The 27,831-nt window shown below is 44.4% G+C and overlaps 1 protein-coding gene across 3 annotated transcripts in view; it reads right to left on the reverse strand.

Moving 5' to 3' along the window:
- NRM (nurim) overlaps positions 1–27,773 on the reverse strand; it is a 47,618-nt gene extending 19,845 nt beyond the window's left edge. The window contains exons 1-4 of one of the 3 annotated variants that reach the window (XR_013274091.1): positions 27,554–27,773; positions 19,062–19,261; positions 12,146–12,322; positions 4,055–4,180 (exon numbers count right to left, since the gene is read on the reverse strand). Coding sequence is in view for 2 of the 3 variants with exons in the window: in XM_077478956.1 (XP_077335082.1) it covers positions 9,785–10,084; positions 12,146–12,322; positions 19,062–19,261; positions 27,554–27,731 (855 nt within the window). In the remaining variant the exon portion in view is untranslated. Of the gene's footprint in view, positions 1–4,053; positions 4,181–9,595; positions 10,085–12,145; positions 12,323–19,061; positions 19,262–27,553 lie in introns of those variants that run through there. The other 2 variants (XM_077478957.1, XM_077478956.1) reach the window with 2 other exon arrangements.
- Between the last annotated feature and the right edge of the window lie 58 nt (positions 27,774–27,831).

The following is a 27,831-nucleotide window of genomic DNA, read 5'->3' on the forward strand; positions in this document are numbered from 1 at the left end:
TAGAGGTCGACCGATATATCGGCCGATATTTGCTGTTTTTTAATTAATCGGCATCGGCCGATTGAGCTGATAAAAAGGCCGATTTAGAACAGCGGGACTTGGAAATGACTTCTGTAATAGAAGTCAGTGTAAGTTGCCTGAGTCCTCATAGAAACGTCTTCCTCCTCTCTGGGCAGCCTGCCAAGAAAAGAACAGAAAGATACAATGTTTACACTTGAATGAATGAAGTCATCTCTGTGTGTAGAAGTTCTCAGTTTAACCATTTAAAGACTAAATCTTTTCTGACACTTGTTGCTTACAAGTAAAAGTCCTGTATTTTCTGCCAGAAAATCACTTAGACCCACCAAAAGAAAGCTCCATTTGTGTGAAAAATAGGACAAAAATTTCATATAGGTCCAGTGTTGCATGACTGAGTAATTGTCATTCAAAATGTGAGAGCACCGAAAGCTGAAAATTGGTCTGGTTATTAAGGGAATAAAATAGCGGTTGTTGCAACATTTTATGTCACACGGCATTTGCGCAGAGGTCTTTCAAATGCATTTTTTTGGGGGGAAAAAAAATACACTAAATGATTTAAAAAAAAAAAAAAAAAAAACAGTAAAGTTAGTCCCTTTTTTTTTTTTTCGTTCAAAAGTTTTGAGTACTTGTTTTTATTTTATAGGCTGCTTGCACACTGGAGCGGGCAGACGTTGATGGTAAAATGTTGCTAGTTTTAGCAGTGCTTTACCATCATTTTAGCGGTGCTATTCGGCTGCTAGTGGAGCGCATATAATCCTAGCTAGCGGCCGAAGAAGAGGTTAAATGCTCCCGTGAAGCACCGCTGCCAAATCGCATTGCACGCGCTTGGGCAGTGGTGCCCATTAATATCAATGGGCAGGAGTGGTGGAGAAGCGTTATACACCACTCCAAATGTGCTGCTTGCATCGCCTCAGTGTGAAAGCACTCTGTCTTTCACACAGACTGCAGGGGAGCCGTTTTGCAGGCACTTTACAGGCGCTATTTTGAGCCCAAAAGCGCCTAAAAAAACGCCCAGTGGGAAAGGTGTCTGTTAGGTTTTATGAGATGAAGGGGGATAAAAAAATGAAATAAAATAAAAATCGGCCTAACATATCGGCCCAAAAAAATCGGCATCATATATCGGCCATCGGCCACCATGATTTCTAAATATCGGCATCGACCAGAGAAAAACCCATATCGGTCGACCACTACGCTGGACCCACCATAATCTCTCCTAAGGACCGCCCACCCCATCTGCCCCTCCATCCATAAACATGCTACCATAGCTTCCATCAATGAAAATGCTCTATAAATGGAGGAGGTAGATCTTTCATGCTTTCCTTCATTTCATAGAGCGCTTTAAATTCATGGAAGCTATAGTACAGCTTCTATGATTGGAGGAGGGAGGGTGGGGTGAGGTGGGGCAAGCATAGTCGGCACTCTTGATGAGGGCTTACAATAGGTCCATTGGCTGTTAAAGCGGAGGTCCACCCTAAAAAGTGGAGCTTCCGCTCATTGGAACCCTCCCCCTCTCCGGCGCCACAATTGGCACCTTTCAGGGGGGAGGGGGGTGCAGATACCTGTACAGTACAGGTATCTGCACCCACTTCTGGCATAGATATCTGCAGAAGGTACGCCCCTTTCCGCAGAATCTACGCCCCTTTCTGAAGGTCCCCCGCTGTCTGCTGGGAAACACACGGATCCCAGAGACAGCGGGGACCATCCTTATTGCGCAGCGCGACTTGCGCATGCGCATTAGGGAATCGGGAAATGAAGCCGCAAGGCTCCACTTCCTGATTCCCATACCCACGATGGCGGCGGCAGCACCCGAGAGACGATCGAGAGATCGGCTTCGGGTGCCGACATCGCGGGCGCGCTCGGTGGGTAAGTGTCATTATTTTAAAAGTCAGCAGCTGCAGTATTTGTAGCTGCTGGCTTTAAAAAAAAAAACAGCGGACTCCCGCTTTAACCCCTGCAACACAGCTGGACATTTACTGGCATGAGGGGGTAGGTGAGGGCAGAAGATGGAAGACTTCAACATATACAGCAGCAACCAGTACAAGGGACACTGCTTGTGGAATGCAAATATCCCTTGTGCGGATTTACATTTTTTTTTTTTAAACAACGTAACTAAACTTAGGCTTTGATGTCCCCTTGGTATCAATAAATGGCCCAATTCACCGATCTGTTCATGTTTGGCAAGGTCAGGGTGACTTGTCTCAAGCTGCTTCACCATCCACATTGACCACCCAGAATGGCTCCTCCTCCTTGAGAAAACCTTTATTAGATAAAAAGGGAGATGTGGCCCCCCTTTGTTTAAGGGCCCGGGCTTAAGTAATGTAGTTTAATATATACAAGAAAGGAGTACAAGATAAATATAGATAATCCTGCTGTATGCCAAGTGCTGGCATGGTGTGGAAGGGGTGACCTGCAGGGGGCACGATGGGAGCCGGAGCCTGTGATAGCACTGTCTATTTAGAGCACATACCCGGCTCCCATGACCGCAGGAGAAATTCATTAACATTTCAAAAACCCAACATTCTAAATGGCATACAAACAACCCATTTCTCCTATTTATCCCTTTTTTGCTCTGTTAAAGCTTAACGCCCGGGTTTTAGTGAAGTTTAACCACTTGAACTCTGGAAGATTTACTCAGCCTTCATGAACAGGCCATTTTTTGCTATATGGCACTGCATTACTTCAACTGACAATTGCGCGGTCGTGTGACGCTGTTCTCAAATAAAATTTACATTTTTTTTGCCCAACAAATAGAGATTTCTTTTGGTGGTATTTGATCACCTCTGCAGTTTTTATTTTTTTGCACTATAAACAAAAAAAAAAACAAAAAAAAGTGATAATTTTGAAGAAAAAAAAAAGCAATATTTTTTTACTTTCTGCTATAAAATATCCAATAAAAAAATTTAAAACATCAAATTTCTTCATCAATTTATTCCAATATGTATTCTGCTTCATGTCTTTGATAAAAAATAAATCCCAATAAATGTACATTGATTGGTTTGTGCAAATGTTATAGATTATACAAGCTATGGGATATATTTATTTATTTTTACAAGTAATGGCAGGGATCAGTGACTTGACTGCGATATTGTGGCAGGCAAATCAGACACTAACCGACACTTTTTGAGGGCCAGCGACACTAACACAGTCATCAGTACTAAAAATATGCACTGTCACTGTACTAATGACACTGGCAGGGAAGGGGTGATCAAAGGGTTAAATGTGTTCCTAGCCTGAGCTTTCTCACCGTGGGGGAGGTGCTTTGACTAAGGGGAGGCATTGATCTATTTTCCTGCTTTGCAGACACACAGGATCAATACCTTCCCTTCTAACAGAACAGCGATTGGCTTTGTTTAGATAGGGAAATTGTTGTTCTGCCTATGTATAGTATAATCAGCCGGTGCCGGCAGACAGAGTCTGCGTTACCTGCCCGGTCCCCAGCGGCGCGCGCAATCCCCCAGAGTCGGAAGTGTCAGATCAGGTACTATGTATGAAATCTGGCACAGAGCGGCCGCGCTACCGCACTTTATGTATGGTGGGTGGTTCTGTAAATAGGCAGCTTGCTATTTACTTACCTCTTCGCTGACTGTTTTACCCCCAAACCAGCACACAACGGCACGCATTGCACATAGTTGAGGGGCGGTTGCAAAACGACTACATTCACTTCAATGAAAGCGACAGGGGGTATAATTCTTGCAAAGCAACATGTGTATACCCCTGGCCATTGCCCCTGCAGCCAAAGAGAAGCAATAGGTAAATGAGCCCTAACAGATGCAATGTGCTGTACAGTATCTCGCAGAAGTGAGTAGACCCCTCACATTTTTGTAAATATTTCTATATTTTGTGTGGTTTACCAGTGACACCGATAACACCAAAAGAAGGGTCAGGACCAGAGAAAAAAAGATGAGAACCAGAGAAAGGTGAGGAACAGAGAAGAAGGGCGAGGATCAAAGAAGAAGGGCAGGGACCAGAGAAGGGGCACAGATCAAAGGAGAAGGGCATGAACTATAAAAGGACACGGGATCATAGAAGGTCTCACCACTGAGCTGGGACGGCAGCTGCCATGCAGGCCAGACTTCCTGGACCACCTACTGCCCCACACCACCACTCTTCAGGAGGTCTCTGAAGGCCAGAGGGACTGTAAACTGCACAGACATGATGGAACCTGCAATAGAATGGAAGGAAAATGTTACATTACTCTACGAAGACATTCTTCACTTCAACAGCGGAGTTCCCCTTTACCTTCCTACACCCCAATGTACATTCCCCTTTCCCTCACTTGCCCCTGCCCCCCTCACCCCCTCCAGTGTGTAGCTCAAGGCTCATTCAAGGGATGAAGGAGTGTGTGACCTGGTCAGGTGACAGCACTGGGCCAATCAGCTCTGTCCCAATAGGATACCAGAGATAAGATTGTGGTGTCTCCCAGTACTGAGAAGAGCGGAGGAACCAACACTGGAGATAACCCCAAAACCCCCAAAGGTTCAGAGGCAAAGTGTGCTGTACAGGGATTGTCAGCATAGGAGTGGGTTATAATAGAAAGCCCCCTCCCCCTATAGTGTGACATTATAGATACGACCCCCAGACAGGAACAAGTCTGACCTTCTCCTATCAATGGGGTGATGGGGCAACATGTGAGAGGAGAACATGACACCGTTCAACTCAGCAAACCGTGGGCCGCCCTCATCCCAGCCAAGCGTAGTGCCCACTGTTGCCAATCCACAGCATCCTAAGGGCCCATCCCCCTTACCCCAAACACCCCAAGGGCCCATGCCCCTCAAGCCGAACACCTTTTTTTTATTATTAATTTCTTTTTTTATTTGAAGGAGCCAATCAGAGGGGTTGTGTGCCAATATGATGACAGGGAACATGCTGATAGAAGGTGAGAGCAGTGATGCTGGCTATGAAATGTTCCCAGATACCTGCAGCAGGTGTTTACATGAATGGGGATGCACAGCTGTTCCCAAATTCCTGTGTAGGCAGCCCCATTGCTGTCCACTGGGTTGCAGCAGCTGTACCCACTGTGACATCTGTGTGGGTGCTGGTGCACAGCCTCGAACACACCCAGGGTGCATCCCTGCAATTTCACCCGCATGGATGTCCTTTTTGTTATTAACTCAGCCCACACAGAGTAAAGATTCATACACTACGTATGAGTAAGGCCTTGGACTTCTCTATGAAGGACCTCACTGGTGGGAAGAGTTCTCATTTCTCCAGCAGAGAAAGCCTAAAGAAAGCTGGAAAGACTCCTCCCACCTCTGAAGACAAAAAAAAAAGTTCAAACCTCCCCTCATAGCCAACACACGTCTCAAAAACATACCAGCCTTCAACCGCCCCTCATAGCCGGTCCAACACACGCCTCAAAAACATACCGGCCTCCAACCTCCCCTCATAGCCGGTCCAACACACACCTCAAAAACATACCGATGGGAGGACCCTCCGGTTACTGGAGTGGCAGCCACCACCATTGTAGGGACCAGTGTTGGTACAGCCGTACCTATTTCCTGGGAAGGTTCCTCAGACTTTTAGTTAGGTCTTCTTCTAGGAACAGCCAATTGTCTTGTTTGTCAAGCTACATTGATGGTGATTCAGAAGCTCTAAAAATGAAAATAGAGGGCTGATGGGAGGACCCTCTGGTTACTGGAGTGGTAGCCGCCACCAGTGTAGGGACCTGTGTTGGTACAGCTGTACCTGGTAGTGTTCCTCAGACTTTTTGTTGAGTCTTCTTCTAGAAAAAAGACAGTTATCTTCTTTGTCCAACTACATTGATAGCTGGTGATTCAGAAGCTACAGAAAGGGAAATATAGAGCCGACGGGAAGACCCTCTGGTTACTGAAGTGGCAGCCGCCCCCAGTGTGGGGGGCATGTGTTAGAACAACCGTACCTGGTCCCTGAGAGGGTTCTTCAGACTTTTTTGTTAAGACTTCTTCTAGGAACAGCCAATTGTCTTGTTTGTCCAGCTACATTTATGGTGATTCAGACGCTCCAAAACCAAAAATGGAGGCCTGATGGGAGGACCCTCCAGTTACATGGCGAGTTTTAGGTTCATGTTGTGTGTCCCTCTGTAAAGTGCTCAGACCCTCATGGATATTAATTGAACATATTATTTATGTTGTTATATCTCTTTGATACACATTTACTTTGATCACAGAGATATTTATTTACGGTCATGCATACTTACTAAAAATTCTTTACGCAAATATTTGGAATTATTGTTGTTTATTTTGATTATATTTGTCTTTTTGTAGCTACATATTGCTTTATAAACTCCTGCAGAAGCTGAAAAGTGAAACATGTTAAGCAACAAGCATCATGCTGGTTACAGTAGCTACTTTATGTGTATATTGTACATGTGCACTGAATTTTTTTTTTTTTTATGAAATGTGGATAACATTCATTGTCCCCTCGTTTCTTTTAAAACTTTGGATTCCAATAAAGATGTTTTTATAACAAAATATGTTTGTGTGTTTTGGCACCATTAAAGAAGATCCTGTTCCTTTTACCACTTCAGCCCCGGAAGGATTTACCCCCTTCCTGACCAGAGCACTTTTTGCGATTCGGCAGTGCGACGCTTTAACTGACAATTGTGCAGTCGTGCGACGTGGCTCCCAAACAAAATAATATTTTTATTTTTTATTTTTACTAGTAATGGTGGCGATCTGAGATTTTTATCGTGACTGCGACATTATGGCGGACACATCGGCCAATTTTGACACATTTCTGGGACCATTGGCATTAATACAGTGATCAATGCTTTAAAATTGCATTGATTACTGTAAAAATATCACTGGTAGTGAAGGGGTTAACCAATAGGAGGTGGGGTTAAGTGTATCCTAGGGAAGTGTTTCTAACTGACTGGGGGGATGGGCTTGTGTGAAGGGGACACTGCTGACGTATATATGCTGACAGTGGTCGGCAAGTGGTTAAAGCCTGTTATAGAGCAGTATTTGTGCTGTGTATGAAATAGCTGGTTGATCCTACCAGTTTCTACCCTCCCCTCTCTGTGCTGAATCCCATGTATCAGGGCTGCAGTATCCTGACACCGGACAGAGGCTTTTTCACCATGTGATCATTGTTCACACTGACAGGGAGAGACAATCGGCGGCTCTCCCTGTCAGAGGTGGGTCTGTGCTTATAATCAGCACATTGATCAACAGCGCACCCCCCATGACAGGTGCCATTTAGTGCCAAACAGCTGCCAGCAGTGCCACTTCAAAGTCTTTCACTGCCCACCACAGTGCCAGGGCCCAGCAGTAACATCGGTCAGTACATCATCAGTGCCACCCAACAATGCCATCTATTAGTGTGCATCAGTGCCTTCTGTCACAGCCCCTCAGCAGCACCTGTCAGTGCCCATCAGTGCCACTTGTGCCAGTGGCAATTTTCTCCTGGCAGTAAAAGGTTGCCAGTAAAAAATTTGGCTCCGATGCTCAGCTTGGTCGGGAGTTAGCTGAGACCATCCGATGGCCTACTACAATGTGATTGGGCGGCTCTGGCAGAAGCAGTGCCTGAGCATGTCTTGTGATGTCATGGTGGAATGGAGCCAAGCAGAGCAGCCAGAGCCTCATGTGCGGGTCTGCGGTATTGGAGCAAGACAAGCTGGGACCAGGGCCGTCAGTGCTGTTTAGATGGAGGGACCACTTGGCTTGGAGAGAGACTGTCACTGTGATTCAGGAGGGGATGTGTTGTGTCAGTGAGGTCTCATCTGTGCTGCTGCACACTGCTGCCAGTGTCACTGTGAGTGAATTTTAAGTGCGTGTGCGCCCATTCTAATTTCTTGCCCTCCTGAGTACTGTCCCTGAGCTACCTACTTACTATATCAAAAATAAAATAAGAAATATTTTTTGCCTTATCTACTTTAAATAATATTGTATTTGTTTGTAGCCTACTCTCATTTGCACTTAAAACTGTAATTTTGTAACGCCAGTAAAAACTTGGCTGTGCCAGTAAATTTCAATTTGGTAGGTTGGCAACACTGCTTTGATCCATGCGTGTAGGCGACTTACCAGAGTACTTTTTGTATGAATCACCATCCATATTACTTACCAATCTCAGTGTCTGTATCCCGGTGATGGCATGAAGCGCTACAGTCTGGCTTCAGATGCCCACACATGAGATGGCCGCAGCCTGCTGGGACTTACAAAAGAAACCAATGGTACAAAGACGGACCTTAGTTTACAGCATACCTTTACTAGAATACATTAAGCATGGGGGTATTTTTATCTAAAAAGTTAAATTTCGGCCCCCGAACACTGATTTAACCACTTGCTGACCGCCGCGTGCCAATGCACGTCCCTACTTTGGGGACGGATATCGTTGTTATGGCAGCAGATAGCGGCCATAACCCCGGTATCCCCGTGTTAGGCCAGTGGTCGGCTACAAGATAATAGTGGTCTCTGTGGCGGATTCGCAGTGAGATCACTTTTATCGGTGGCAGGAAAAGGGGCCCTCCTCCCATCGCGACCCGGTGCCCTCCGCCGCTTATCGGAGCCGCTTCTGTTCTCCTGTCAGGTATGGAGACGAGTGAGAGGGAAGATGACCCACCCATCTCCATACCACAGCAGGGCGGAAGTGTCGTCAAAACGTTAAAAGGCTTTTTTTATGTCGTTTTTTTTTTCAAAAATGACTAAAATTGTATTTATTTTTGCAAATAATTCCAAATATGAATTAGCGCCCGCTTATGAAAACTGTATTCACACCACACATGTGAGGCATGACCGCGATTGGTAGAGCGAGAGCAATAATTCTAGCCCTAGACCTTTATAAAAATGCAAAACATGCAACCTGTAGATTTTTTAAAATGTTGCCTATGAAGATTTTTAAAGCGGTAGCAAACCCGCTGAAATTTTTTTTCCCATCCCTGCGAGGGAAAAGGCATAATGAGCTAGTATGCACCGCATTCTAGCTCATTATGAAATACTTACCTTACCTCTGCTTTAAATGAACTGCATGCCATGGTTCCAAATTATGTTGTAAGCATTAAAGCTAGTGTATGCTAAAGTTTTCTAACCAAGACAAACTGTACAGTTTTTTTTTGTTTTTTTTATTTGAAATATACAATATTTCCACAAAATATAAAAATGCTTAAAAAAAAAAAAAAAAAAAAAAGAAAGGGGAAGACCTCCCCCCACATCCCCCGTTTGTTTTCAGTGTACAGACAAAAAGGAAAAATAGCTTTGTAGAGATATGTACCTCCCAAACACATGGTCAGGATTTGCATGGCAGCAATAGCTAAAAAAAACAAAAACAAAAAAAGCAGAGCAATTTTCCGTAGGGAGCTTTGCTCATGGGAGTTACACGGCGAAACCCAGTCCTTAAGTACACGGAGCCTTGTCTAGGATTACCAGATGGTGTACGATGTTGACGGTTACTTCCTTAAAAGTTGCTGCAGATTCATAAATATGGCAACCCATGGGTGGCTTGTTTTTTCCTCTAAAACACATGGTTAGCAAGTTAGATTTGATCTCAAAAGCATTGCCCTGGACACGATCAAGTTTATCTTACTTTTAAAACTTGGCAACAGTAAAATGATTAAAATCCAAATTAGGTGTTTGGGGGGTGGACAAGGGGCAATGTTTCTTCCTTTTTAAAATGCTTAAAAAAAAATAAAAATAAAAAAAAGGGTTTCTGTCCATCATCGTATACCACAGTCAAGGTCCATCCAAGGCACTTGTTTTCCATGGACCAAGACTTATTTACAGCTCAATATACTTCACCCAAGTTAGTCTTTTTCTATACATCCTTTTCAAAACTCAAAATTAAAAAAGCTGTCTCAGTCATTTTTCCACGTTTCCTGGTCAGCGTTGGCTTCCTCACGGGTGAAAAGTGAAAACTTTTTCTCAAGCTGAGAACGGAGGTAGCTGTAATCTTGAACATCCAGTCGATGAACACAGGAGACGTACAGAGTGAGGGCAGAGACCAGGAGAAGGCGATCTGGAGGAAGGGAGGGTACCACCCACAGGATTACAAGTAATTCCAAAAAGACAGGGTGCCTGAGGTGGGCATAGAGGCGAGCAGCACGAGGCGACTTATGAGACAAGGGGTCCCCCATTCCAAAGCAGTGGTAATACACCTGCGAGAAAGTAAATTGAACAGAATGCAGTTTAAAATACTTCAGCTCATTGCCTGCCTTCTAAGTTGCTGGGAACCTTATGGATACCAGAAGAGACGCTTTAAAGTATTGAATGCTTACCCCACTTGTAGCTTCTGGCATTTAAACAGAAAGTATAAAACTGGTGCAGCCGATAGTTATAGATTATGCAAGACTAGCTATTCTTGCAAACATTACTGTTGCCGATTTGGTGAATTAAAGTCAAATGGTAGCAACACTGCACCTAAATTGGCTCTGTGTAACCTATGCAGACAACCTTGGCTGACAAATCTTGGGGAAATTATTGCTGCCATGGTTTATTTTTTTTTTTATACCCAGACAACTGCTTTTGTTGGCCAAAAGGCACGCAAGTACAGTAAAAAAATAAAATTTGAGTCAGTTTGAAAGCTGCAGGGCTTGTGAATGAACTACGAAGATGCTCATCCGCTCCCTTGCAGTTTGAGAACTACAAGCCGTCTGCCACGGTAGAAGATGGGACTTGTAATTCATTGATTGCTGCTCAGAGCTGGGCACTTCCGGGTTCTTTTATTACAGAAGACATTGAGAAAAACAGATCATATAAATACGTACTGCTAAGATCACACAGGTGGGCACCAATATCCCTCAAATTTAGAAAACAATACCATTTGGGACTTTTAAAAGTGGTTCTAAAAAGGTTGAAGATTTTTTTACATTAATGCAGTCTATGCATTAAAGAGGAGCTCCAGTCTAAAAGATAAAAAAGTCGACAACTACAAATACTGTAGCTGCTGACTTAATACAAAGAAAATTACCTGTCCGGGATCCTGCGATATAGGCACCCCAGGTGCAGGCATTGTAAGAGAAACTGGCAGTAAAGCCTTCCGCCTTCACAGCCGGTTCCCTACTGCAAATGCATGAGTCACTCTGCACTTTCTGATTGGTCCCACCATCTTCTGGAAGCAGGGGGAGGAGGAGGAGGGGTCGAATCGCAAGATCGCCGATCTTACCCGGAAGTGGGAGCAGGTACCTGTCAAAACCAAGTACCGGCTTCCCCCCAAAAAGTGGTAAATGTGGCAGTGGAAGGGGAGTGAGAATAAGTGGAGCTTCACTTTAAAGATTAAAAAAAAAAAAAAAAAAAAAAAAAAAACACAACACACACACTTCTGTATGCAGCAGGCCACCCTAATACTTACTTGAGCCCCATCTCAATCAAGCGATGTGCACAAGAGCCTCAGCACTCCATCGATTCTCCCGCCTCATTGGCTGAGACAGAAGCAGGCACCACTGGCTCCCGCTGCTGTCAAAAATCAGTGATTAAATGAGGAGAGAGATGGGGCGCAGATAATCCGTGACTCCTTGTCTGAATGGACAGAGCAGTGGCTCAGGAACAAGCCTTGCTCTGGAGGCACTTGGCAGGAAGGAGGGGTCAGGAGCACTGGTAAGGAAACTGAGAAGAGGGGGGATCAGGGCTGCTCTTTGCAAAACCACTGCACAGAGCAGGCAAGTACAAAAAAAAGTTTATGTTTAAACAACTCAAAAAAATAAATAAAAACACAACACAGCGCCTGTAATAGCACTTTAAGGTGCCCAAACATATATGCAAAATACTCCACTCCGCTGCTCTTGGTCTTGAATTGCCCATAACACTGGGGCTGGGAAAGTAGAGTATGTGGCGTGAACTGGGTGAGGTTTGTCCCACCCGCTAGTGAGAAGATGGAAAAGATTGCCTAAAAATGGGTGGATGATGGCTTCCGCCTAAGGCCAATAATAATATGGTGGGAGAGTGCAGAATGCTGCCACTTTCTGAAGACATCTATGTGCTGTAAGATAGTCCACCACTGTTCAAAAGGTGGGCAATTCTACAGGTATCTTGGTTTCTTTCTCAGAATATGGTACTAGAGGAATTGAAAGTTATTTTATTTATTTTTTTCTAAAGGAGACTTTAGTATCCCTTTAATCTGTTGTCCTAAATGTACTTTAGCAATAGAAGTATCTCTGGTTTCTGGAAACACACAGGGACTAGGAAACAAAAAGGTGTTAAGTTTTACCCCATCCACTTACCTGCTTAATTCCCATGAGCTCTGCATAGTCAAAAATAAGTAGAACACTGAAAATAAGCAGCCATGATATGGTGTGTAGCAGAGCGCAGATTACAGGGAATAATGCACTCCATGGAGCAGTAGGGACATTCCAAAGGAAGGGCCCACGTGGGAAAGACTGCCAGTATCTCATCATGATCTATGAATAGAGGAAAAACACTTTGAGCTAGATAAATTAAATAAAAACCCACATACTGAGTTTAGTCCAAAGCAAACCCCTCTTAAAGCTTTTGTCACTTTTGCAGCTTTTTTTTTTTTTTAAATCAGGCAAAGGTTTGCGTTGTCACAAATTTGTACAACCAGACATTAAAAGTACATGTAGTTCACATCAGATATCAATTCAACATACCATACATGTAAACAAACAGATCCCCGTTTTGACAGGACATGAGAGGAGAGAGTTCTGCTGTTCCTAGGGATTATGAACAGCGATCTCTCTCCTCCTCCAGTCAGTCCCGCGCCCCCCCCCCCAGTTAGAAACACCTCCCAGGAAACACATTTAACCCCTTGAGCGCCCCCTAGTGTTAACCTCTTCCCTGCCAGGTGCAAGTTTTTTCATCACTGATCGCTGTATAAATGTCAATGGTCCCAAAACAAGTGTCCGATCTGTCTGCTGCAATTATAGCAGAATTTTTTTTTTGTTTGCGTTTGTGTTTATAGCGCAAAAAAGAGTGGGGGTTAGGGTTGATCAAATGCCACAAAAAGAAGACTATTTATGTGGGGGGAAAACACACACACCCATTTTGTTTGGGTACAGCGTCGCAAGACAGTGCATTTGTTAGTTAAAGCAACACAGTGCCGTATCGCAAAAAAAAATGACCTGGTCATTAAGGGGGAAAAAAAAATCTTCCGGTCTGCAAGTGGTTAAGTGCCCATTAGTGCCATATCTAGGGTCGTGCACAACCGGGATACCATATCAAAGCAGGCAGACAAGCATTAAACATTTGGAAAGCAAGGACAAGCAAATTCAAGGTATTACAGCCTTTACTCATAAAATTCCTGTTTAGCTTCCCCCTTCTAAGTCATTTTAACCCTGCTGTGCTGCCAGATATCACTATCAGTTGTAAACTATATGTCCACAATGTTCACCCCAAAAAAATAAAAAAATAAAGGGTTAATGATCTTAAGGTTTTGGTTGTACATTGAAGGTTACAAAAAGGTGGAGTTACAATTTAGACTGGGTTCACACTATTGCGAATTAGATACGGGTTTCTCCTCATCCAATTCACATAACAGGAGATTGTGACCGACTCTCTATGAAGCCGATGCACACATCTCCGGAGCGGCTCTGATGCAGGAGTCCTGTGCGTCTTTTGGTCCATGTCAGGTCTGAATTCAGCCCTGAACCGTTGAATAAATAGCATCGGACTCCTGCTGTGAGCTATTCCATGGACCCAGTCAAAAGCCTTGTATACACAATCGGATTGTCGGCCAACAGAGTGTCAGACTTTTGTCAAAAGGGTGTGTGCCTGGATTTTGTCTTGCATACTAACGGCACACAATTGCCAGCCAACAAGCATGGACATAGTGACATACTACGTGGAATTTCAGCTCTTGAACGCCACCCTTTGGGCACGTTCTGCTAATGTGGCGTTTGGAGAGCATTGATTCCGAGCATGCGTGTTTGTGCTTTGGACTTGTTTACAGATAATACAAAAATCTGACAAGACTGTTGTCAACCGAAAATTTACTAGCCTGCCATCCAATATTTGTTGGCCAAAAGTTGGACAATTGTCTGAAGGAGCGTACGAACGGTTAGTTTTAAGGTCAACAGTCTGTCATCACACAATACCTGGTGTAAGAGGCTTTAAGGTGTAATGATTATGTGTTAAAGGTCAATTTTGGTAGCCAATACAAAAGGCAATCATAAGTGTAAAAACATGTAAATTGCCTTGAAAAGTAATCATACCCCCTTGAAATGTTCCACATTTTGTCATGTCACAACCAAAAATTGAAAATTTATTTTATGCGATAGACCAACACAAAGTGGCAGGAAAACTAACTGGTTTTCCAGATTTTTTACAAAATAAATATGAAAAGTGTGGTGTACATTTGTATTCAGCCCCCTTTAATCTGATACCCCCAACTAAAATCTAGTGGAACCAATTTCCTTCAGAAGTCACCTAATTAGTAAATAGAGGTCACATGTGTGCAATTTAATCTGTATCAATACAGCTGTTCTGCAAAGCCCTCAGGTGGTTTGTTAAAGAACCTTAGGGAACAAACAGCATCATAGAGTATGGCACAACTGTAAACCTACCAAACATAGCTGTCCACCTAACCTGGCAGGTGGGGCAAGGAGAGCATTAACCACCTTCAGACCGGACCATTTTGCTGGTAAATGACCAGAGGTCTTTTTACAATTTGGCACTGCGCTGCTTTAACTGGTAATTGCGCGGTCATGCAATGTTGTACCCAAACAAAATTTGCGTCCTTTTCTTCCCACAAATAGAGCTTTCTTTTGATGGTATTTGATTGCCTCTGCGATTTTAATTTTTTGCGATATAAACGTAAAAAGACCGCAAATTTTGAAAAAAAATGATATTTTCTACTTTTTGTTATTAGAAAAATCCAATAAACTCAATTTTAGTCATACATTTAGGCCAAAATGTATTCAGCCACATGTCTTTGGTAAAAAAAAGTCAATAATTGTATATTTATTGGTTTGCGCAAAAGTTGTCACATCTACAAACTAAGGTACGTTTTCTGGAATTTACGCAAGCTTTTAGTTTACGACTGCCTATCTCATTTCTTGAGGTGCTAAAATGGCAGGGCAGTACAAACCCCCCCCAAATGACCCCATTTTGGAAAGTAGACACCCTAAGGAAATTGATAAGTGGCATGTTGAGCCCATTGAATATTTTATTTTTTTGCCTCAAGCGATTGAATAATGACAAAAAATAATTTTTTTTTTTTTTTTTTTTTTTTTTACACAAAGTTGTCACTAAATGATATATTGCTCACACATGCTATGGGCATATGTGAAATGACACCCCAAAATAAATTCTGCTGCTTCTCTTGAGTACGGGGATACTACATATGTGGGACTTTTTGGGAGCCTAGCCGCGTACGGGGCCCCGAAAACCAAGCACCGCCTTCAGGCTTTCTAAGGGCGTTACAGTTTTGAAGGCCATAAAATGCCAAGATGGCACAAAGCCCCCCCAAATGACCCCATTTTGGAAAGTAGACACCCCTAAATTTAGGGGTACACTAGTGAGACTAGGTAATAAATGGCGGGTGCCCTGAAACTATAAAAAAAATAACTAACCAACCAGCGTCACCTGTAACAGTTATATGGTGATCACTGGTGAAAGGGTTAACTAGGGGGCAATCAGGGGGCTTTATGCGGTAGTATATGGGGGTCCCTGGCGCTATAAAAAGCTGCGGCGAACCTAAATACCTACCTGCCTAACTAGCGTCACCTGTGACACTAATACAGTGATCAGAAAAACGATCGCTTATTAGGCTGGGTTCACACTGGAGCGATGCGGGAACGCCATGAATCCGCGGCGGGTTCCCGCATCACATGCCTCCCGGCGGCAGTTCACACTGCCCTATGCGAACTGCTGGGAGTGTCAGTGAAATGTTAATGACACCCCCAGATCAGTTCGCATATCGCAGTGCGATCTGCAAACTCAGATCGCATGGTGTGAACACCCATGCGATCCGATTCTGCTGCGGACCAAAAAAAGGGTCCCGTGCGAGTTTGCGGCGGGTGCGACACGAATTCAGCCATACTATCTGTATGGCTGAACTCGAATCGCACAGAGATCGGATGTGATTTGCACTGCAGTGCGGTGCGAATCACATCCCTTCTCATAAACCGCTGCAATGTGAACCCAGCCTTAGTGACACTGGCGACGGGGGGTGATCACGGGGTTAAACCTTTATTGGGGGGGGGGTTAGGGGGTACCTTAGAACTAAAGGGGGCTAACCCTAACTGCCCTAACAGTTATTACAGTCACAAATGACACCCGCCGGGTGATCAGGGGGTTAAACCTTTATTATTAGGTAATAAATGGCGGGTGCCCTGAAACTATAAAAAAAATAACTAACCAACCAGCGTCACCTGTAACAGTTATATGGTGATCACTGGTAAAAGGGTTAACTAGGGGGAAATCAGGGGGCTTTATGCGGTAGTATATGGGGGTCCCTGGCGCTATAAAAAGCTGCGGCGAACCTAAATACCTACCTGCCTAACTAGCGTCACCTGTGACACTAATACAGCGATCAGAAAAATGATCGCTTATTAGGCTGGGTTCACACTGGAGCGATGCGGGAACGCCATGAATCCGCGGCGGGTTCCCGCATCACATGCCTCCCGGCGGCAGTTCACACTGCCCTATGCGAACTGCTGGGAGTGTCAGTGAAATGTTAATGACACCCCCAGATCAGTTCGCATATCGCAGTGCGATCTGCAAACTCGGATCGCATGGTGTGAACACCCATGTGATCCGATTCTGCTGCGGGCCAAAAAAAGGGTCCCGTGCGAATTTGCGGCGGGTGCGACACGAATTCAGCCATACTATCTGTATGGCTGAACTCGAATCGCACAGAGATCGGATGTGATTTGCACTGCAGTGCGGTGCGAATCACATTCGTTCTCATAAACCGCTGCAATGTGAACCCAGCCTTAGTGACACTGGCGAGGGGGGGTGATCACGGGGTAAAGGGGGGGTGTGAGTGTGCCTGGCATGTTCTACTGTGTAGTGTAGTGCTTGTGCAACTCACCGATGCTCTCTCCTCGGTGCCGGAACGAAAAATACCGACACGGAGGAGAGAATACATCACTTCCTCTCCTGTGTTTACATTACAGGAGAGGAAGTGATGTCACGGGACATTTTCATTCGTCGGGAGCGATCGCGAGGGGGTGGCCATGAATGAATGGCCGTCCCCTCGTCCGGGATCGCTCCCGAACGAATACCGACCGCCGCAGGCACCGGGCGGGGGCCCGATCGGGCCCCCGACCGGCGGGCAGGCAAGGACGTACATGTAAGCCCTTATGCCTGCCCGTGCCATTCTGTCGACGTACATCGTCGTGCGGCGGTCGGCAAGTGGTTAATCAGAGAATCAGCCAAAAGGGCCATAGTAACCCTGGAGGAGCTGCAGAGATCCACAGCTCAGGTGGGAGAATCTGTCCACAGGACAACTATTGGTTGTGCATTCCACAAATCTGGCCCTTATGGAAAGGTGGCAAGAAGAAACATTGTTGAAGGAAAGTCTTAAAGTGGTTGTATACTCGAATTTTTTACTTTTACCTACAGGAAAGCCTATAATAAGGCTTACCTGTAGGTAAAAAAAAAAAAAAAAAAAAAAAAATTATATATATATATATATATATATATATCTCCTAAACCTGTACGGTTTAGGAGATATTCCCCTCTGTATGCGCCGCTGACTGCAGCGGCGCATGCACACAAGGGGATTCTCGGCCTAAAAATCCGACAGTGGCCGTCCGGAATGAAATCTCCCGCGTGCATGCGCGGGAGTGACGATATCGCGGCTCCGGCCACTCACAGCGCCGGAGCCGCGATACCCGGAAGAAACGGATTGGGCCAGATGTTGGGGCCTCGTTCTAAGGTAAGTATTTCATAATGAGCTAGTATGAGGTGCATACTAGCTCATTATGCCTTTTTGCTTTGCAGGTTAAAAAATAAAAAAAAAATAAAAAAAAAAATAAAAAAAAAAATAAAAAAAAAAATAAAAAAATAAATTGCGTGTTTACTACCGCTTTAAGTCCCTTTTTCAGGAAGCCATGTGGAGGACACAACCAACATGTGGAAGAAGGTGCTCTGGTCAGATGAGACCAAAATTGAACTTTTTGGTCTAAAAGCAAAACACTGTGTGTGGTGGAAAACTCAAACTGCACATCACTCTGAACACACCATTCCCACCTTGAAACATGGTGGTGGCAGAATCATGTGGGGATTATTTTCTTCAGCAGGGACAGGAAAGCTTATCAGAGTTGATGGGAAGATGGATTGAGCCACATACAGGGCAACCTTGGAAGAAAACCTGTTAGAGTCTGCAAAAGACTTGAGGTTCACCTTTCAGCAGGATAACGAGTCAAAACATACAACCAGAGATACAATGGAATGTTTTCGATCACAGCATATTCACGTGTTAGAATTGGCCATTGAAAGAATTTTCCTTCCACTTCACGTTGGTCTATTACATAAAATACATTTACATTTTTCATTGTAACCTGACAAAATATAGAAAATTTCAAGGGGTGTGAACACTTTTTCAAGGCACTAATAGTAATTGAATTAAAAATGAAGCCTTTTATCATTTCAAAGAGAAGTATGGGATTAGAAAAAAATATATAAAATTATATTTGCCTAAATGGCTGTAGCACTGATCCCAACTGCACCTGTCTTCTTCTGCCTCTAAGACCAACAACTGAAGGCTCAAACGCTGCTGATCACTCAGCCCTCAGTCTTTAGCCTGCAATGCCAACCACCGGCACTCTGCTCTGCCCCTCCAGCGCCCACTGGGGCACGGAGCTGTGAAGGGGGAGCGAGAAGGATCTCAGCGGCTCGCTGAGAGGCTGAGCCAACTGCCAGTAAAGGGTTCTGGGTAGATTTCAACCATATGGACGGGACCTTTTCAGAACCTGGACCGTGTCTGTGAAGTCATCCGACAGCTGGCATATATACAGGAGTGTGGAGTTAACTGCACACCTATGATCCAAAGAAAATAAACTATAGCCAAAAAAGCTTTGGCTATACTTCTCCTTTCAAGGAAAACTACCTAAAACTATTTTTCCAAGTTTATGTTAAATGTAACAAGAACTGCGGCTTTTTTGTTCCCTATTCTAGTAGAAAATGCATTACAGAAGGTGTATCCATGATGCTTTTTATTAAGACTGACAATACCTGGAGGGAGACAGCAGTGCACAGTATATAAATGGAGCGCTGAAGAACACCAAACACCCGAGTCACACCATCCTTTAATAGAGGCCAGGCCATGAGGCTGTGCTGGAAAACAAATACAAGAAGCAAGGCCAAATTTATCCCGAGAGCGCGCAGGAACTCAGAGTCTCCAATAGCATCTCGCCACAGCAGAGGGGACTCACCTGTGAAAGGAAAGATAACAGTTAGCAAATGTCAGTGTGGATTGTTCTAGACAAAAATTAGGCCCATTACATTTAAAGAGATTTTCACCACAAGGAATACAGAAATTAAAAAAAAATTTCAGGAAAGAAGTAAATACTCATCTCTTATCGCCGATTGCAATGTCAATCTCTGCTATTGTGAAAAGAAACTGCTGGCTGAAGAGTCTTCAGAATGTAACAATGAGAGTGTGCGGTGGGAGACCAGGTAGGCCACCCGAGTGTCGGAAGATTTGCTCAGCGGTTTCTCTTCACCATTGAGTGGCAGCACAGGCGAGTGCTTACTACTTTCTTTGCAAGAAACACTATTTTTAATATTTATCTTACCTAGTTGTAATAAAGCTGTACTCTGCGATAAGCAATACTGTCTACACAGAAGCAGCATGTGTATTCTTAGTTGAATCTTGGTGCACTTTGTGTACCTCTTCAAGATCTGTGCAGTATTCTTATGCCGGCCATACACGATGCGAATTCCGAACGACCCGTCGAACGATAAACGAAAGCGGCACTCACAACAACATGCGAATGTGCCATCAATTAAGTATGAAAATCGTACGTTAAAACACTATGTTTTAACGGGTTTTTTATATTCCGTGTTGCGTTCGACCATTCGTTCGTTGTTTTATACTTTCCAGAGATCGTGCGCAGTTCATTTTCTTATGTCAAATCGTCCAACTCTGCCATTAACGATACGATTTTTGGACGATTTTTGAAAAAAAAAAACAACATGTTGGATTTGTCAATTTGCCCTGTCGTACGAAAATCGCATGTCGCGCATACCACACTAACGATACGAAAATCGGTCGATTTTATTTTCGCTCGGATTTTCGTTCGGAATTCGCATCGTGTATGGCCGGCATTAGAGCATTCAGTATTCTTCCTCTGTAGGAGCTCCCTGTAATTAAGACCAGTCACTACTGCTCTCAGTCCTTGTGCAGGGTGCCTGGTCTCATCTCCGCACCCTCCTGTAGTGGGAGGGGCCTGCTGGGTCCCTCCCACAGCTTTGCTTTCTGCAGGAGGTGAAACCCATTCATGATGTCACCACTACTTTTACAAGCTAATATCTAGGTGCACAAAGGCATTTGGTGTACAAAGTGGATTTCCTTGGTGACTTGAGGAATGTATTTAACCACTTAAGGACCGCCTCGTGCTGATATACGTCGGCAGAATGGGACGGCTGGGCACAAGCACATACAGGTACATTGCCCTTTAAGTGCCCAGCCATGGGTCTTAAGCGCGCTGGCAGCGGCGCACTCATGACCCGGTCCTGAGCTCCGTGACCGTGAGACCCGATCGCCGCCGCTGTCCCGCGATCAGGTCACAGAGCTTTAGAACGGGGAGAGGTAAGTGTAAACAAACCTCTCCTCGCGATTCCTAGTGAGCCTGTCACTGATCATCTGTTTTCTCTGTCATAGGGAAAGACAATCAGCGACGTCACACGCCAAGCCACGCTCCCCTACAAAGAAAAAAAAAACACACACACACACACACACACACACACACTTAACCCCTTCACTGCCAGTGACATTTTTTACAGTAATCAGTGCATTTTTAATCGCACTGATCGCTGTATTAATGCCAATGGTCCCAAAAATGTGTCAAAATTGTCCAACATGTCCGCCATAATGTTGCGGCCACAAAAACAAAAACTCCCCCATTGCCGCCATTACTAGTAAAAAAAAAAAATTTATAAAAATGCTATAAAAACTATACCCTATTCTGTAGACGCTATAACTTTTGCGCAAACCAATCAATAAACTTATTGCGTTTTTTTTTTTAACCAAAAGTATGTAGAATACGTATTGGCCTAAACTGAGGGAAAAAATTATTTTTTTTTTTTTTATATATTTTTGGGGGATATTTATTATAGCAAAAAGTAAAAAATATTGCATTTTTTTCAAAATTGACGCTCTATTTTTGTTTATAGCGCAAAAAATAAATATAAATATATAATTAAAAAAAAAATAAATAAAAAAAAAACGCAGAGGTGATCAACTACCACCAAAAGAAAGCTCTATTTGTGGAAAAAAAAAAAAAAGGGGGGGGGACGCCAATTTTGTGTCATGGCGTGGAGCAGGTGTTCATCCATCCCAGCCGGCGTAGCTTTGGAATGCAAGCTTCCTTCGTGGGTGGTGTTTATCATTTGCGTCGGAGCTCCTCTTCGCTCATGCCGCTGACGTAACGCTGCTAAGATCCAGCGTGCATGTGTGCTGAGCGGCAATATCTGGCCTCCCCCAGTGCAGTTTTTGTTTCCATCAACTTTAGATGTCACGGTCCATCACCATTTCCTACCTCGGATTTAGGGACACAAGTAAGCCATTACAAGGTTATCTATTCTTCACCTTGATTGTTATGCACTTATGTCTAGTTGTCTCTTGTGGGTACATCCATAATGTGACACCACAATGCGATATATATTTTATAGACTCCCTTTGGCTTTCACCACTGGTTCAGTCCCATTACATATCTATCAATCGTGTGAGTCCTGCGTCTTCGGGAGATCTTGGGGTGCCCCTCGCACTGCATGCGGCTTCATTATTACCTCTGCTCCCGGGACAGATCAATTGGTCCTGGCTCTACACTCACCACATCCCATCGTAGCGAATTCCTGTAAGTACCCAAGGCAGTTTGTCCGGCCCTTTTTTGCATATGTGCAACTAAATTCCCATTAATTTCTATTTTATCATTCCATAGATACGCTTCAGCATCAGCTCCTGATGAGTGCGATATACCCGAAACACGTTGGGAATTTTATGAGATGCAGACATCTGCCCCCATTCAATTATCAGTTTTGGCCATTTGGGACACTGATACATACTCTCATTCAACCATCTATTGGGAACATTACTTCTCTAGTTACCATGGTTTTACTGTTTTTAATATGCTTTCATCTGCTAGTGCGTCTATATGTTACATGTACATTTATGAATTCATTGTAATGTGTTTACCTATTAACTCAGATCTCCATGGGGCAGTTGGTTACTATACATTATTGTAAAAAAGAACCAAAAACACTGCGCTATTCGAATGTGTAACCAGTATACAAACAGCAGCTAACACAACATCTAGGTGTACAAATGTGACATAATAAATTTTTGTGAAAAACGTGTAGCGCTTATTTGTTTTTACCACATTACAATGTGACCAATGTAATCAATACATGTGTTAGACTGTGCACAAAACACATAAAAAAAATTTATAAACATTTAAACACTCAATTGCTGTATATGTAAAGCTAGAATGTCCAAGTAAATATATATGAAAAAAATATGTCCACAAAAGTGGAAAAACAGCATGAAAACAGATGAAGAGTTCTCCAGATTTTCCGAGGTTACTGTGTGTGACACGATGAAGTGAAAAACAGTCCTACACCTTCTCCAAAGGATAATCACACAATCACCGTGTGAACCCTCCACCACATAAAATGGGGGCTTACCAGATTTAATGGATCCTACTCAAAATTATATTTGGAGGATCATATGTGCTTGTAGGTATACATAGGCTATTTTTGGAGTGTTGTCTTTTTCTGGAAGGCTTTCAAGTGTAGCTATTTTCTCTGCGGTATGTCTCCATCCACATAGATCATCATAGGTAATGGGATAGATATAAGGGAAGAAAGCAGGGACCACAATAGTGTAACTCCGTTTTTCGTTTCAAATAATTTAATTGAAAATTATCAAACTCACGTGTACAAAGAACATAAGCGCTTTTTCAGTAAAATCTCAGGCTGCAGTGAAGTCCTAGGGACTTCACTGCAGCCTGAGATTTTACTGAAAAAGCGCTTATGTTCTTTGTACACGTGAGTTTGATAATTTTCAATTAAATTATTTGAAACGAAAAACGGAGTTACACTATTGTGGTCCCTGCTTTCTTCCCTTATATCTATCCCATTACCTATGATGATCTATGTGGATGGAGACATACCGCAGAGAAAATAGCTACACTTGAAAGCCTTCCAGAAAAAGACAACACTCCAAAAATAGCCTATGTATACCTACAAGCACATATGATCCTCCAAATATAATTTTGAGTAGGATCCATTAAATCTGGTAAGCCCCCATTTTATGTGGTGGAGGGTTCACGCGGTGATTGTGTGATTATCCTTTGGAGAAGGTGTAGGACTGTTTTTCACTTCATCGTGTCACACACAGTAACCTCGGAAAATCTGGAGAACTCTTCATCTGTTTTCATGCTGTTTTTCCACTTTTGTGGACATATTTTTTTCATATATATTTACTTGGACATTCTAGCTTTACATATACAGCAATTGAGTGTTTAAATGTTTATAAATTTTTTTTTTATGTGTTTTGTGCACAGTCTAACACATGTATTGATTACATTGGTCACATTGTAATGTGGTAAAAACAAATAAGCGCTACACGTTTTTACTATACATTATTGTACCCTAGAGACCTGTGTTGTATGCACTCATTCATATGGTGTGTCAATATATATGAAATTACATTTATTATAATGTCTTTTTCTTTTACATGGTTTCTGTGATTGATGCGTTTTACACAATTTTCCCTGATAAATAAATATGTATTTCATTCAACCCACTTCCATAATTGCTATAGCCTCACCCAAAGTCCCATATACCTAAAGGAATAGAGGCAGTATAAAACAAACTGACAGGGGTTTTTAGGCCCGATTCACACCTATGCATTTTTAGTGCTTTTTGCACTACAGTCCATTTAACATTGCATAGGTGTGAATCAAGCCTTAAAGCAGAGTTCCACCCATATAAAAGTCAGCAGCTACTGACTTTTAATAATCGAACACTCACCTGTCCCACGGTCCAGTAATGCAGGCGAACAAAGCCCATCTCCTCTCTCGATGCCAGGATTCTGACTGTGGGCACCTGGCTGTGGCTTCACATCCGGACACGCACTGTGCAAGCCGTGCTGTGATTGGCTTGGGCAATTTTCTGGGACCTGTGCGACATGTCCCAAAAGATTGTACAGAGGGAGGGGGGGGGGGGGGGAGAGGAACTTCCTTCCAGCACTGGAGCCCCCAGGAGGAAGTGGGAGCTGGATGCTGCAAAATTATATATATAAAAAATTAAAAAAAGGGGGGGGGTATCCGCCCCCCACCCACAAGAAAAAAAAAATAATAATTACATGCCAAATGTGGCATGTCGGGGGGGGTCACCTTCACTTAAAGCGGAGGTTCCATTTTTGGGTGGAACTCTGCTTTAAGTACAAGAACTAAAATGGAAAATATGGCAGTTTACGAGACCTAATCTGCCATGCACCTGAACTACATTATTTTGGTGGCTCTTAGGGCTCATTCTCATGTGCAGCATGGACTGCCGCTCCTCTAAAAAGTTAAGTGATCCACGCATTTTAGGCGTTTGACAGGCACCTCCGTTGCCTCCTCACCACCTGATTTAACCACATAATTGCCATACTTGGGTAGATTTCCCTTCTTTGTTTCTTCTCCTTGAGATGCAACAGGAAGTGAGAGGAAACATCTACAAAAGAATGGATTGTCCTCTTGGTTGCGCTGTGCATACAAAGTTTTGGAAGTTGTTGTTTGCATAGACTTGATAATGGGTATTTGTAGATAAAAAACAAACTGACTAAAGTTGAACAATGCCCATGCTATAGGTGTGGGTCATTTACACACTTCTGAAGCCTGACTGGAATACTCCCAGGATGTTGCTAAGCGACTGATCACCTTCATCATCACAGGAGTGCACTCTTTCTCCGATTCACCCTCCTTACATGCTCTCTCTCCCCTGATTCAGTTTGAGCACTCACTCTTGTGATGGAGGTGGTGAGCAGTACCAGCTCGGCCTCACTTATTCCTGCCTGGCTCAGGAGATACATAAATGGCCTACACCAAGGACATTAATCAACTTTAGTCAGAGCTGTAGATAAACACAAACTGTGCAGATGCCCCTTATCTGTATAGGCAGTTATTTTATAAAGGTGAACTAATCCTTTAAAGCGGTTCTTCACCCTAAAGTGGAAGTTCCGTTAATCTGATCCCTCCCCCCCTCTGGTGCCGCAATCGGCACCTTTCAGGGGGGAAGGGGGTGCAGTTACCTGGATAATCCAGGTATTTGCACCCACTTCCGGGACAGACCGCCGCAGATGCACCCCCCCCCCCCGTTGTGTTCTGGGAAACACAGTTCCCAGGACACAGCGGGGACCAGCAGAGACGCACATGCGCAGTAGGGAACTAGGGAGTGAAGCCGCAACACTTCACTTCCCGATTCCCTGACAGAGGATGGCGGCGGGGGCAACAGAGAGACGAGCGATGGCTCGTCATCTGCCGCCGACATCGCTGGACCCTGGGACAGGTAAGTGTCAATTTAATAAAAGTCAGCAGCTGCAATATTAGTAGCTGCTGGCTTTTAATATATATATTTTTTTTGGTGCAGAACCGCTTTAAGCTACAAAAGGCCAGTGTTGTTCATATGCTGCGGCTGTGATGCTTTGTGGCTGCAAAGTTTTGTTTTTTACCCCTTGTCACTATCATCGGGCATTACCAATGCCTAAAAGCCTGGCACACACTGAGGTTTTTTTTCTTGCGCCCCCCCCCCCCCTTCAACCCAGTGGACTGTAGACACCTGCAGACACCTGTAGCGCTCAGGAGTAGGGATGAGCTCCAGCGTGTTCGCATGGTCCACGTGCAGAGCCTGCCAGGAAGTCGTTGCAGTGCTGCCCCAATCACAGGCAGCAAGACATTTCCCCGATCTCTGCAGCTGTGCATCGGGGCAATGTCTCAGTGTCTGCGATTAGCGCAGCACCAACTTCCTGACGGGCTCTACACAAGGAGTGTGCGAACACACCGGAGCTCATCCTTACTCAGGAAAAGCTCCTGTACTGTGTAAGGTTAGTACAGCGATCTCCCCCGCTGAGCAGCTAGCGCAGCACCAGTGCGCAGTGTTCTGACAGGGGCGCCCCCCCACCACCAAAACACACAATTGGCACAGAACGTCTGATTCCCCCCCCCCCCCCCCCCCAATCGTGCCCCTTCTGATCAAGCTGGCTTTTGTCAGACCAGCTGCTGTACACACAGGCCCAATGTTGGCCGGTTTCTACTGCGACTTCTACAGCAAATGCCGCCAAACATTTGGCGTACTAGGGATCGATTGTTGCTGGATGTGGGGAGATCTATTGCGGCTGGTCCATTGTTGCTGCAGGGGATTTTTTTTATTGCTTTTTTTTTCATCAACAAGTTCCATACAAATTACTTAGTATCACAAATGTTACATGCTTCTGTATTCTCTAAAGGCAGTGGTTCTGGGAGGTGGGTGGGGAAAAAAAAAAATATATAAAAAATAAAAAGTCCTGCTTATAGGCATTGTTCAAATGGGGTGATCACTAAGGATGAGCTCCGGCATGTTCGCACATCCCATGTGTAGAGAACGCCAGGAAGTCGGTACTGTGCTAATCACAGGCAGTAAGACATTTCCCGATCTCTGCAGCCGCGCATCGTGACAATGTCTCACTGCCTTCGATTAGCGCAGCTCAGTGCCGACTTACTGGCAGGCTATGCACATGGGCTGTGCGAACACGCCAGAGCTCATCCTTAGCGATCACATCAATGCCTTGTGCAGGCACTGTGTGCATCCCAGTGCTGGCAGTCCCATTTCTGTCTATTGGGATGCAGGGTTGTGTTGTCACAGGTGTGCTCATCTCCATACTACTGTTGACTATTGTGATGGAGTGCCTGCACAGACACGGTTTCCAATGTGACATCTATGTGGGTGTAGGTCCCTGAACGCAAACACAGGGCGAGACCAGAGAACTGCACCCACATAGATGCCATATTGGGTGCAGCGGCTGTCTGTGCTGGCATTGCATCCCAATAGTACTGTTGGCAAGCAAATGTGCACACCTGTGGGAACGTAGCACTGCACGGGTATGGATGCAAGCACCCTGTGCGAACGAAGCCGAACACGTCCCATTCATGTGAATAGGGCCACACCAGATCCACTTACATTGCGCACACACTGCTGCAGGCTTTTACAGGTTAAAATCTCCCTGCTGCCCACTGGTGTCTTTGCAGAAGGGTATGGCGGGCCTGAAATGTATATTAACCCTAAAAGGAGATCAAACAATCCCATTGTATATGTGGGGAGCTCCTCAGGTACACAACTACAAGGCAAACCGGAAGTCACATGACCATCAGGCACCTGCAGGGCACCTATAAGAATCACGTGACCCGTCCTCATATAAACTCTCCCTCATCGTTCCTGAGTCCAGCTAAAGTCACCATAACCTTCCCGCCATGTTCACTCACCCTCCGACCCCTCACTGATATTCCTCAACAGAGCGCCGAATGACAGGAACCGCACGAACTCCACCCCGGTACCGAACCCAGCCACAAAGCACAGCAAGGAGACCAGCCCCAGAACCGCGCACACCGGCATGGAGGGTCCCGGAGACACCGGACCGCTCATCTCACTTCCCGCCGACATGTTCGCACTCAGTTCTCTAAAACTCCACTGACACGCCCCCGACCACACCAATACCCCGCCCCAGCCAACTCAGTACCACGCCCTAAGTTATATCCGAACC

This window comes from Lithobates pipiens, unplaced genomic scaffold (genome assembly GCF_037356315.1).
Source record: "Lithobates pipiens isolate NorthernLeopardFrog02 unplaced genomic scaffold, aLitPip1_a1.2 Scaffold_1, whole genome shotgun sequence".
NCBI classification, from domain to species: Eukaryota; Metazoa; Chordata; class Amphibia; order Anura; family Ranidae; genus Lithobates; species Lithobates pipiens.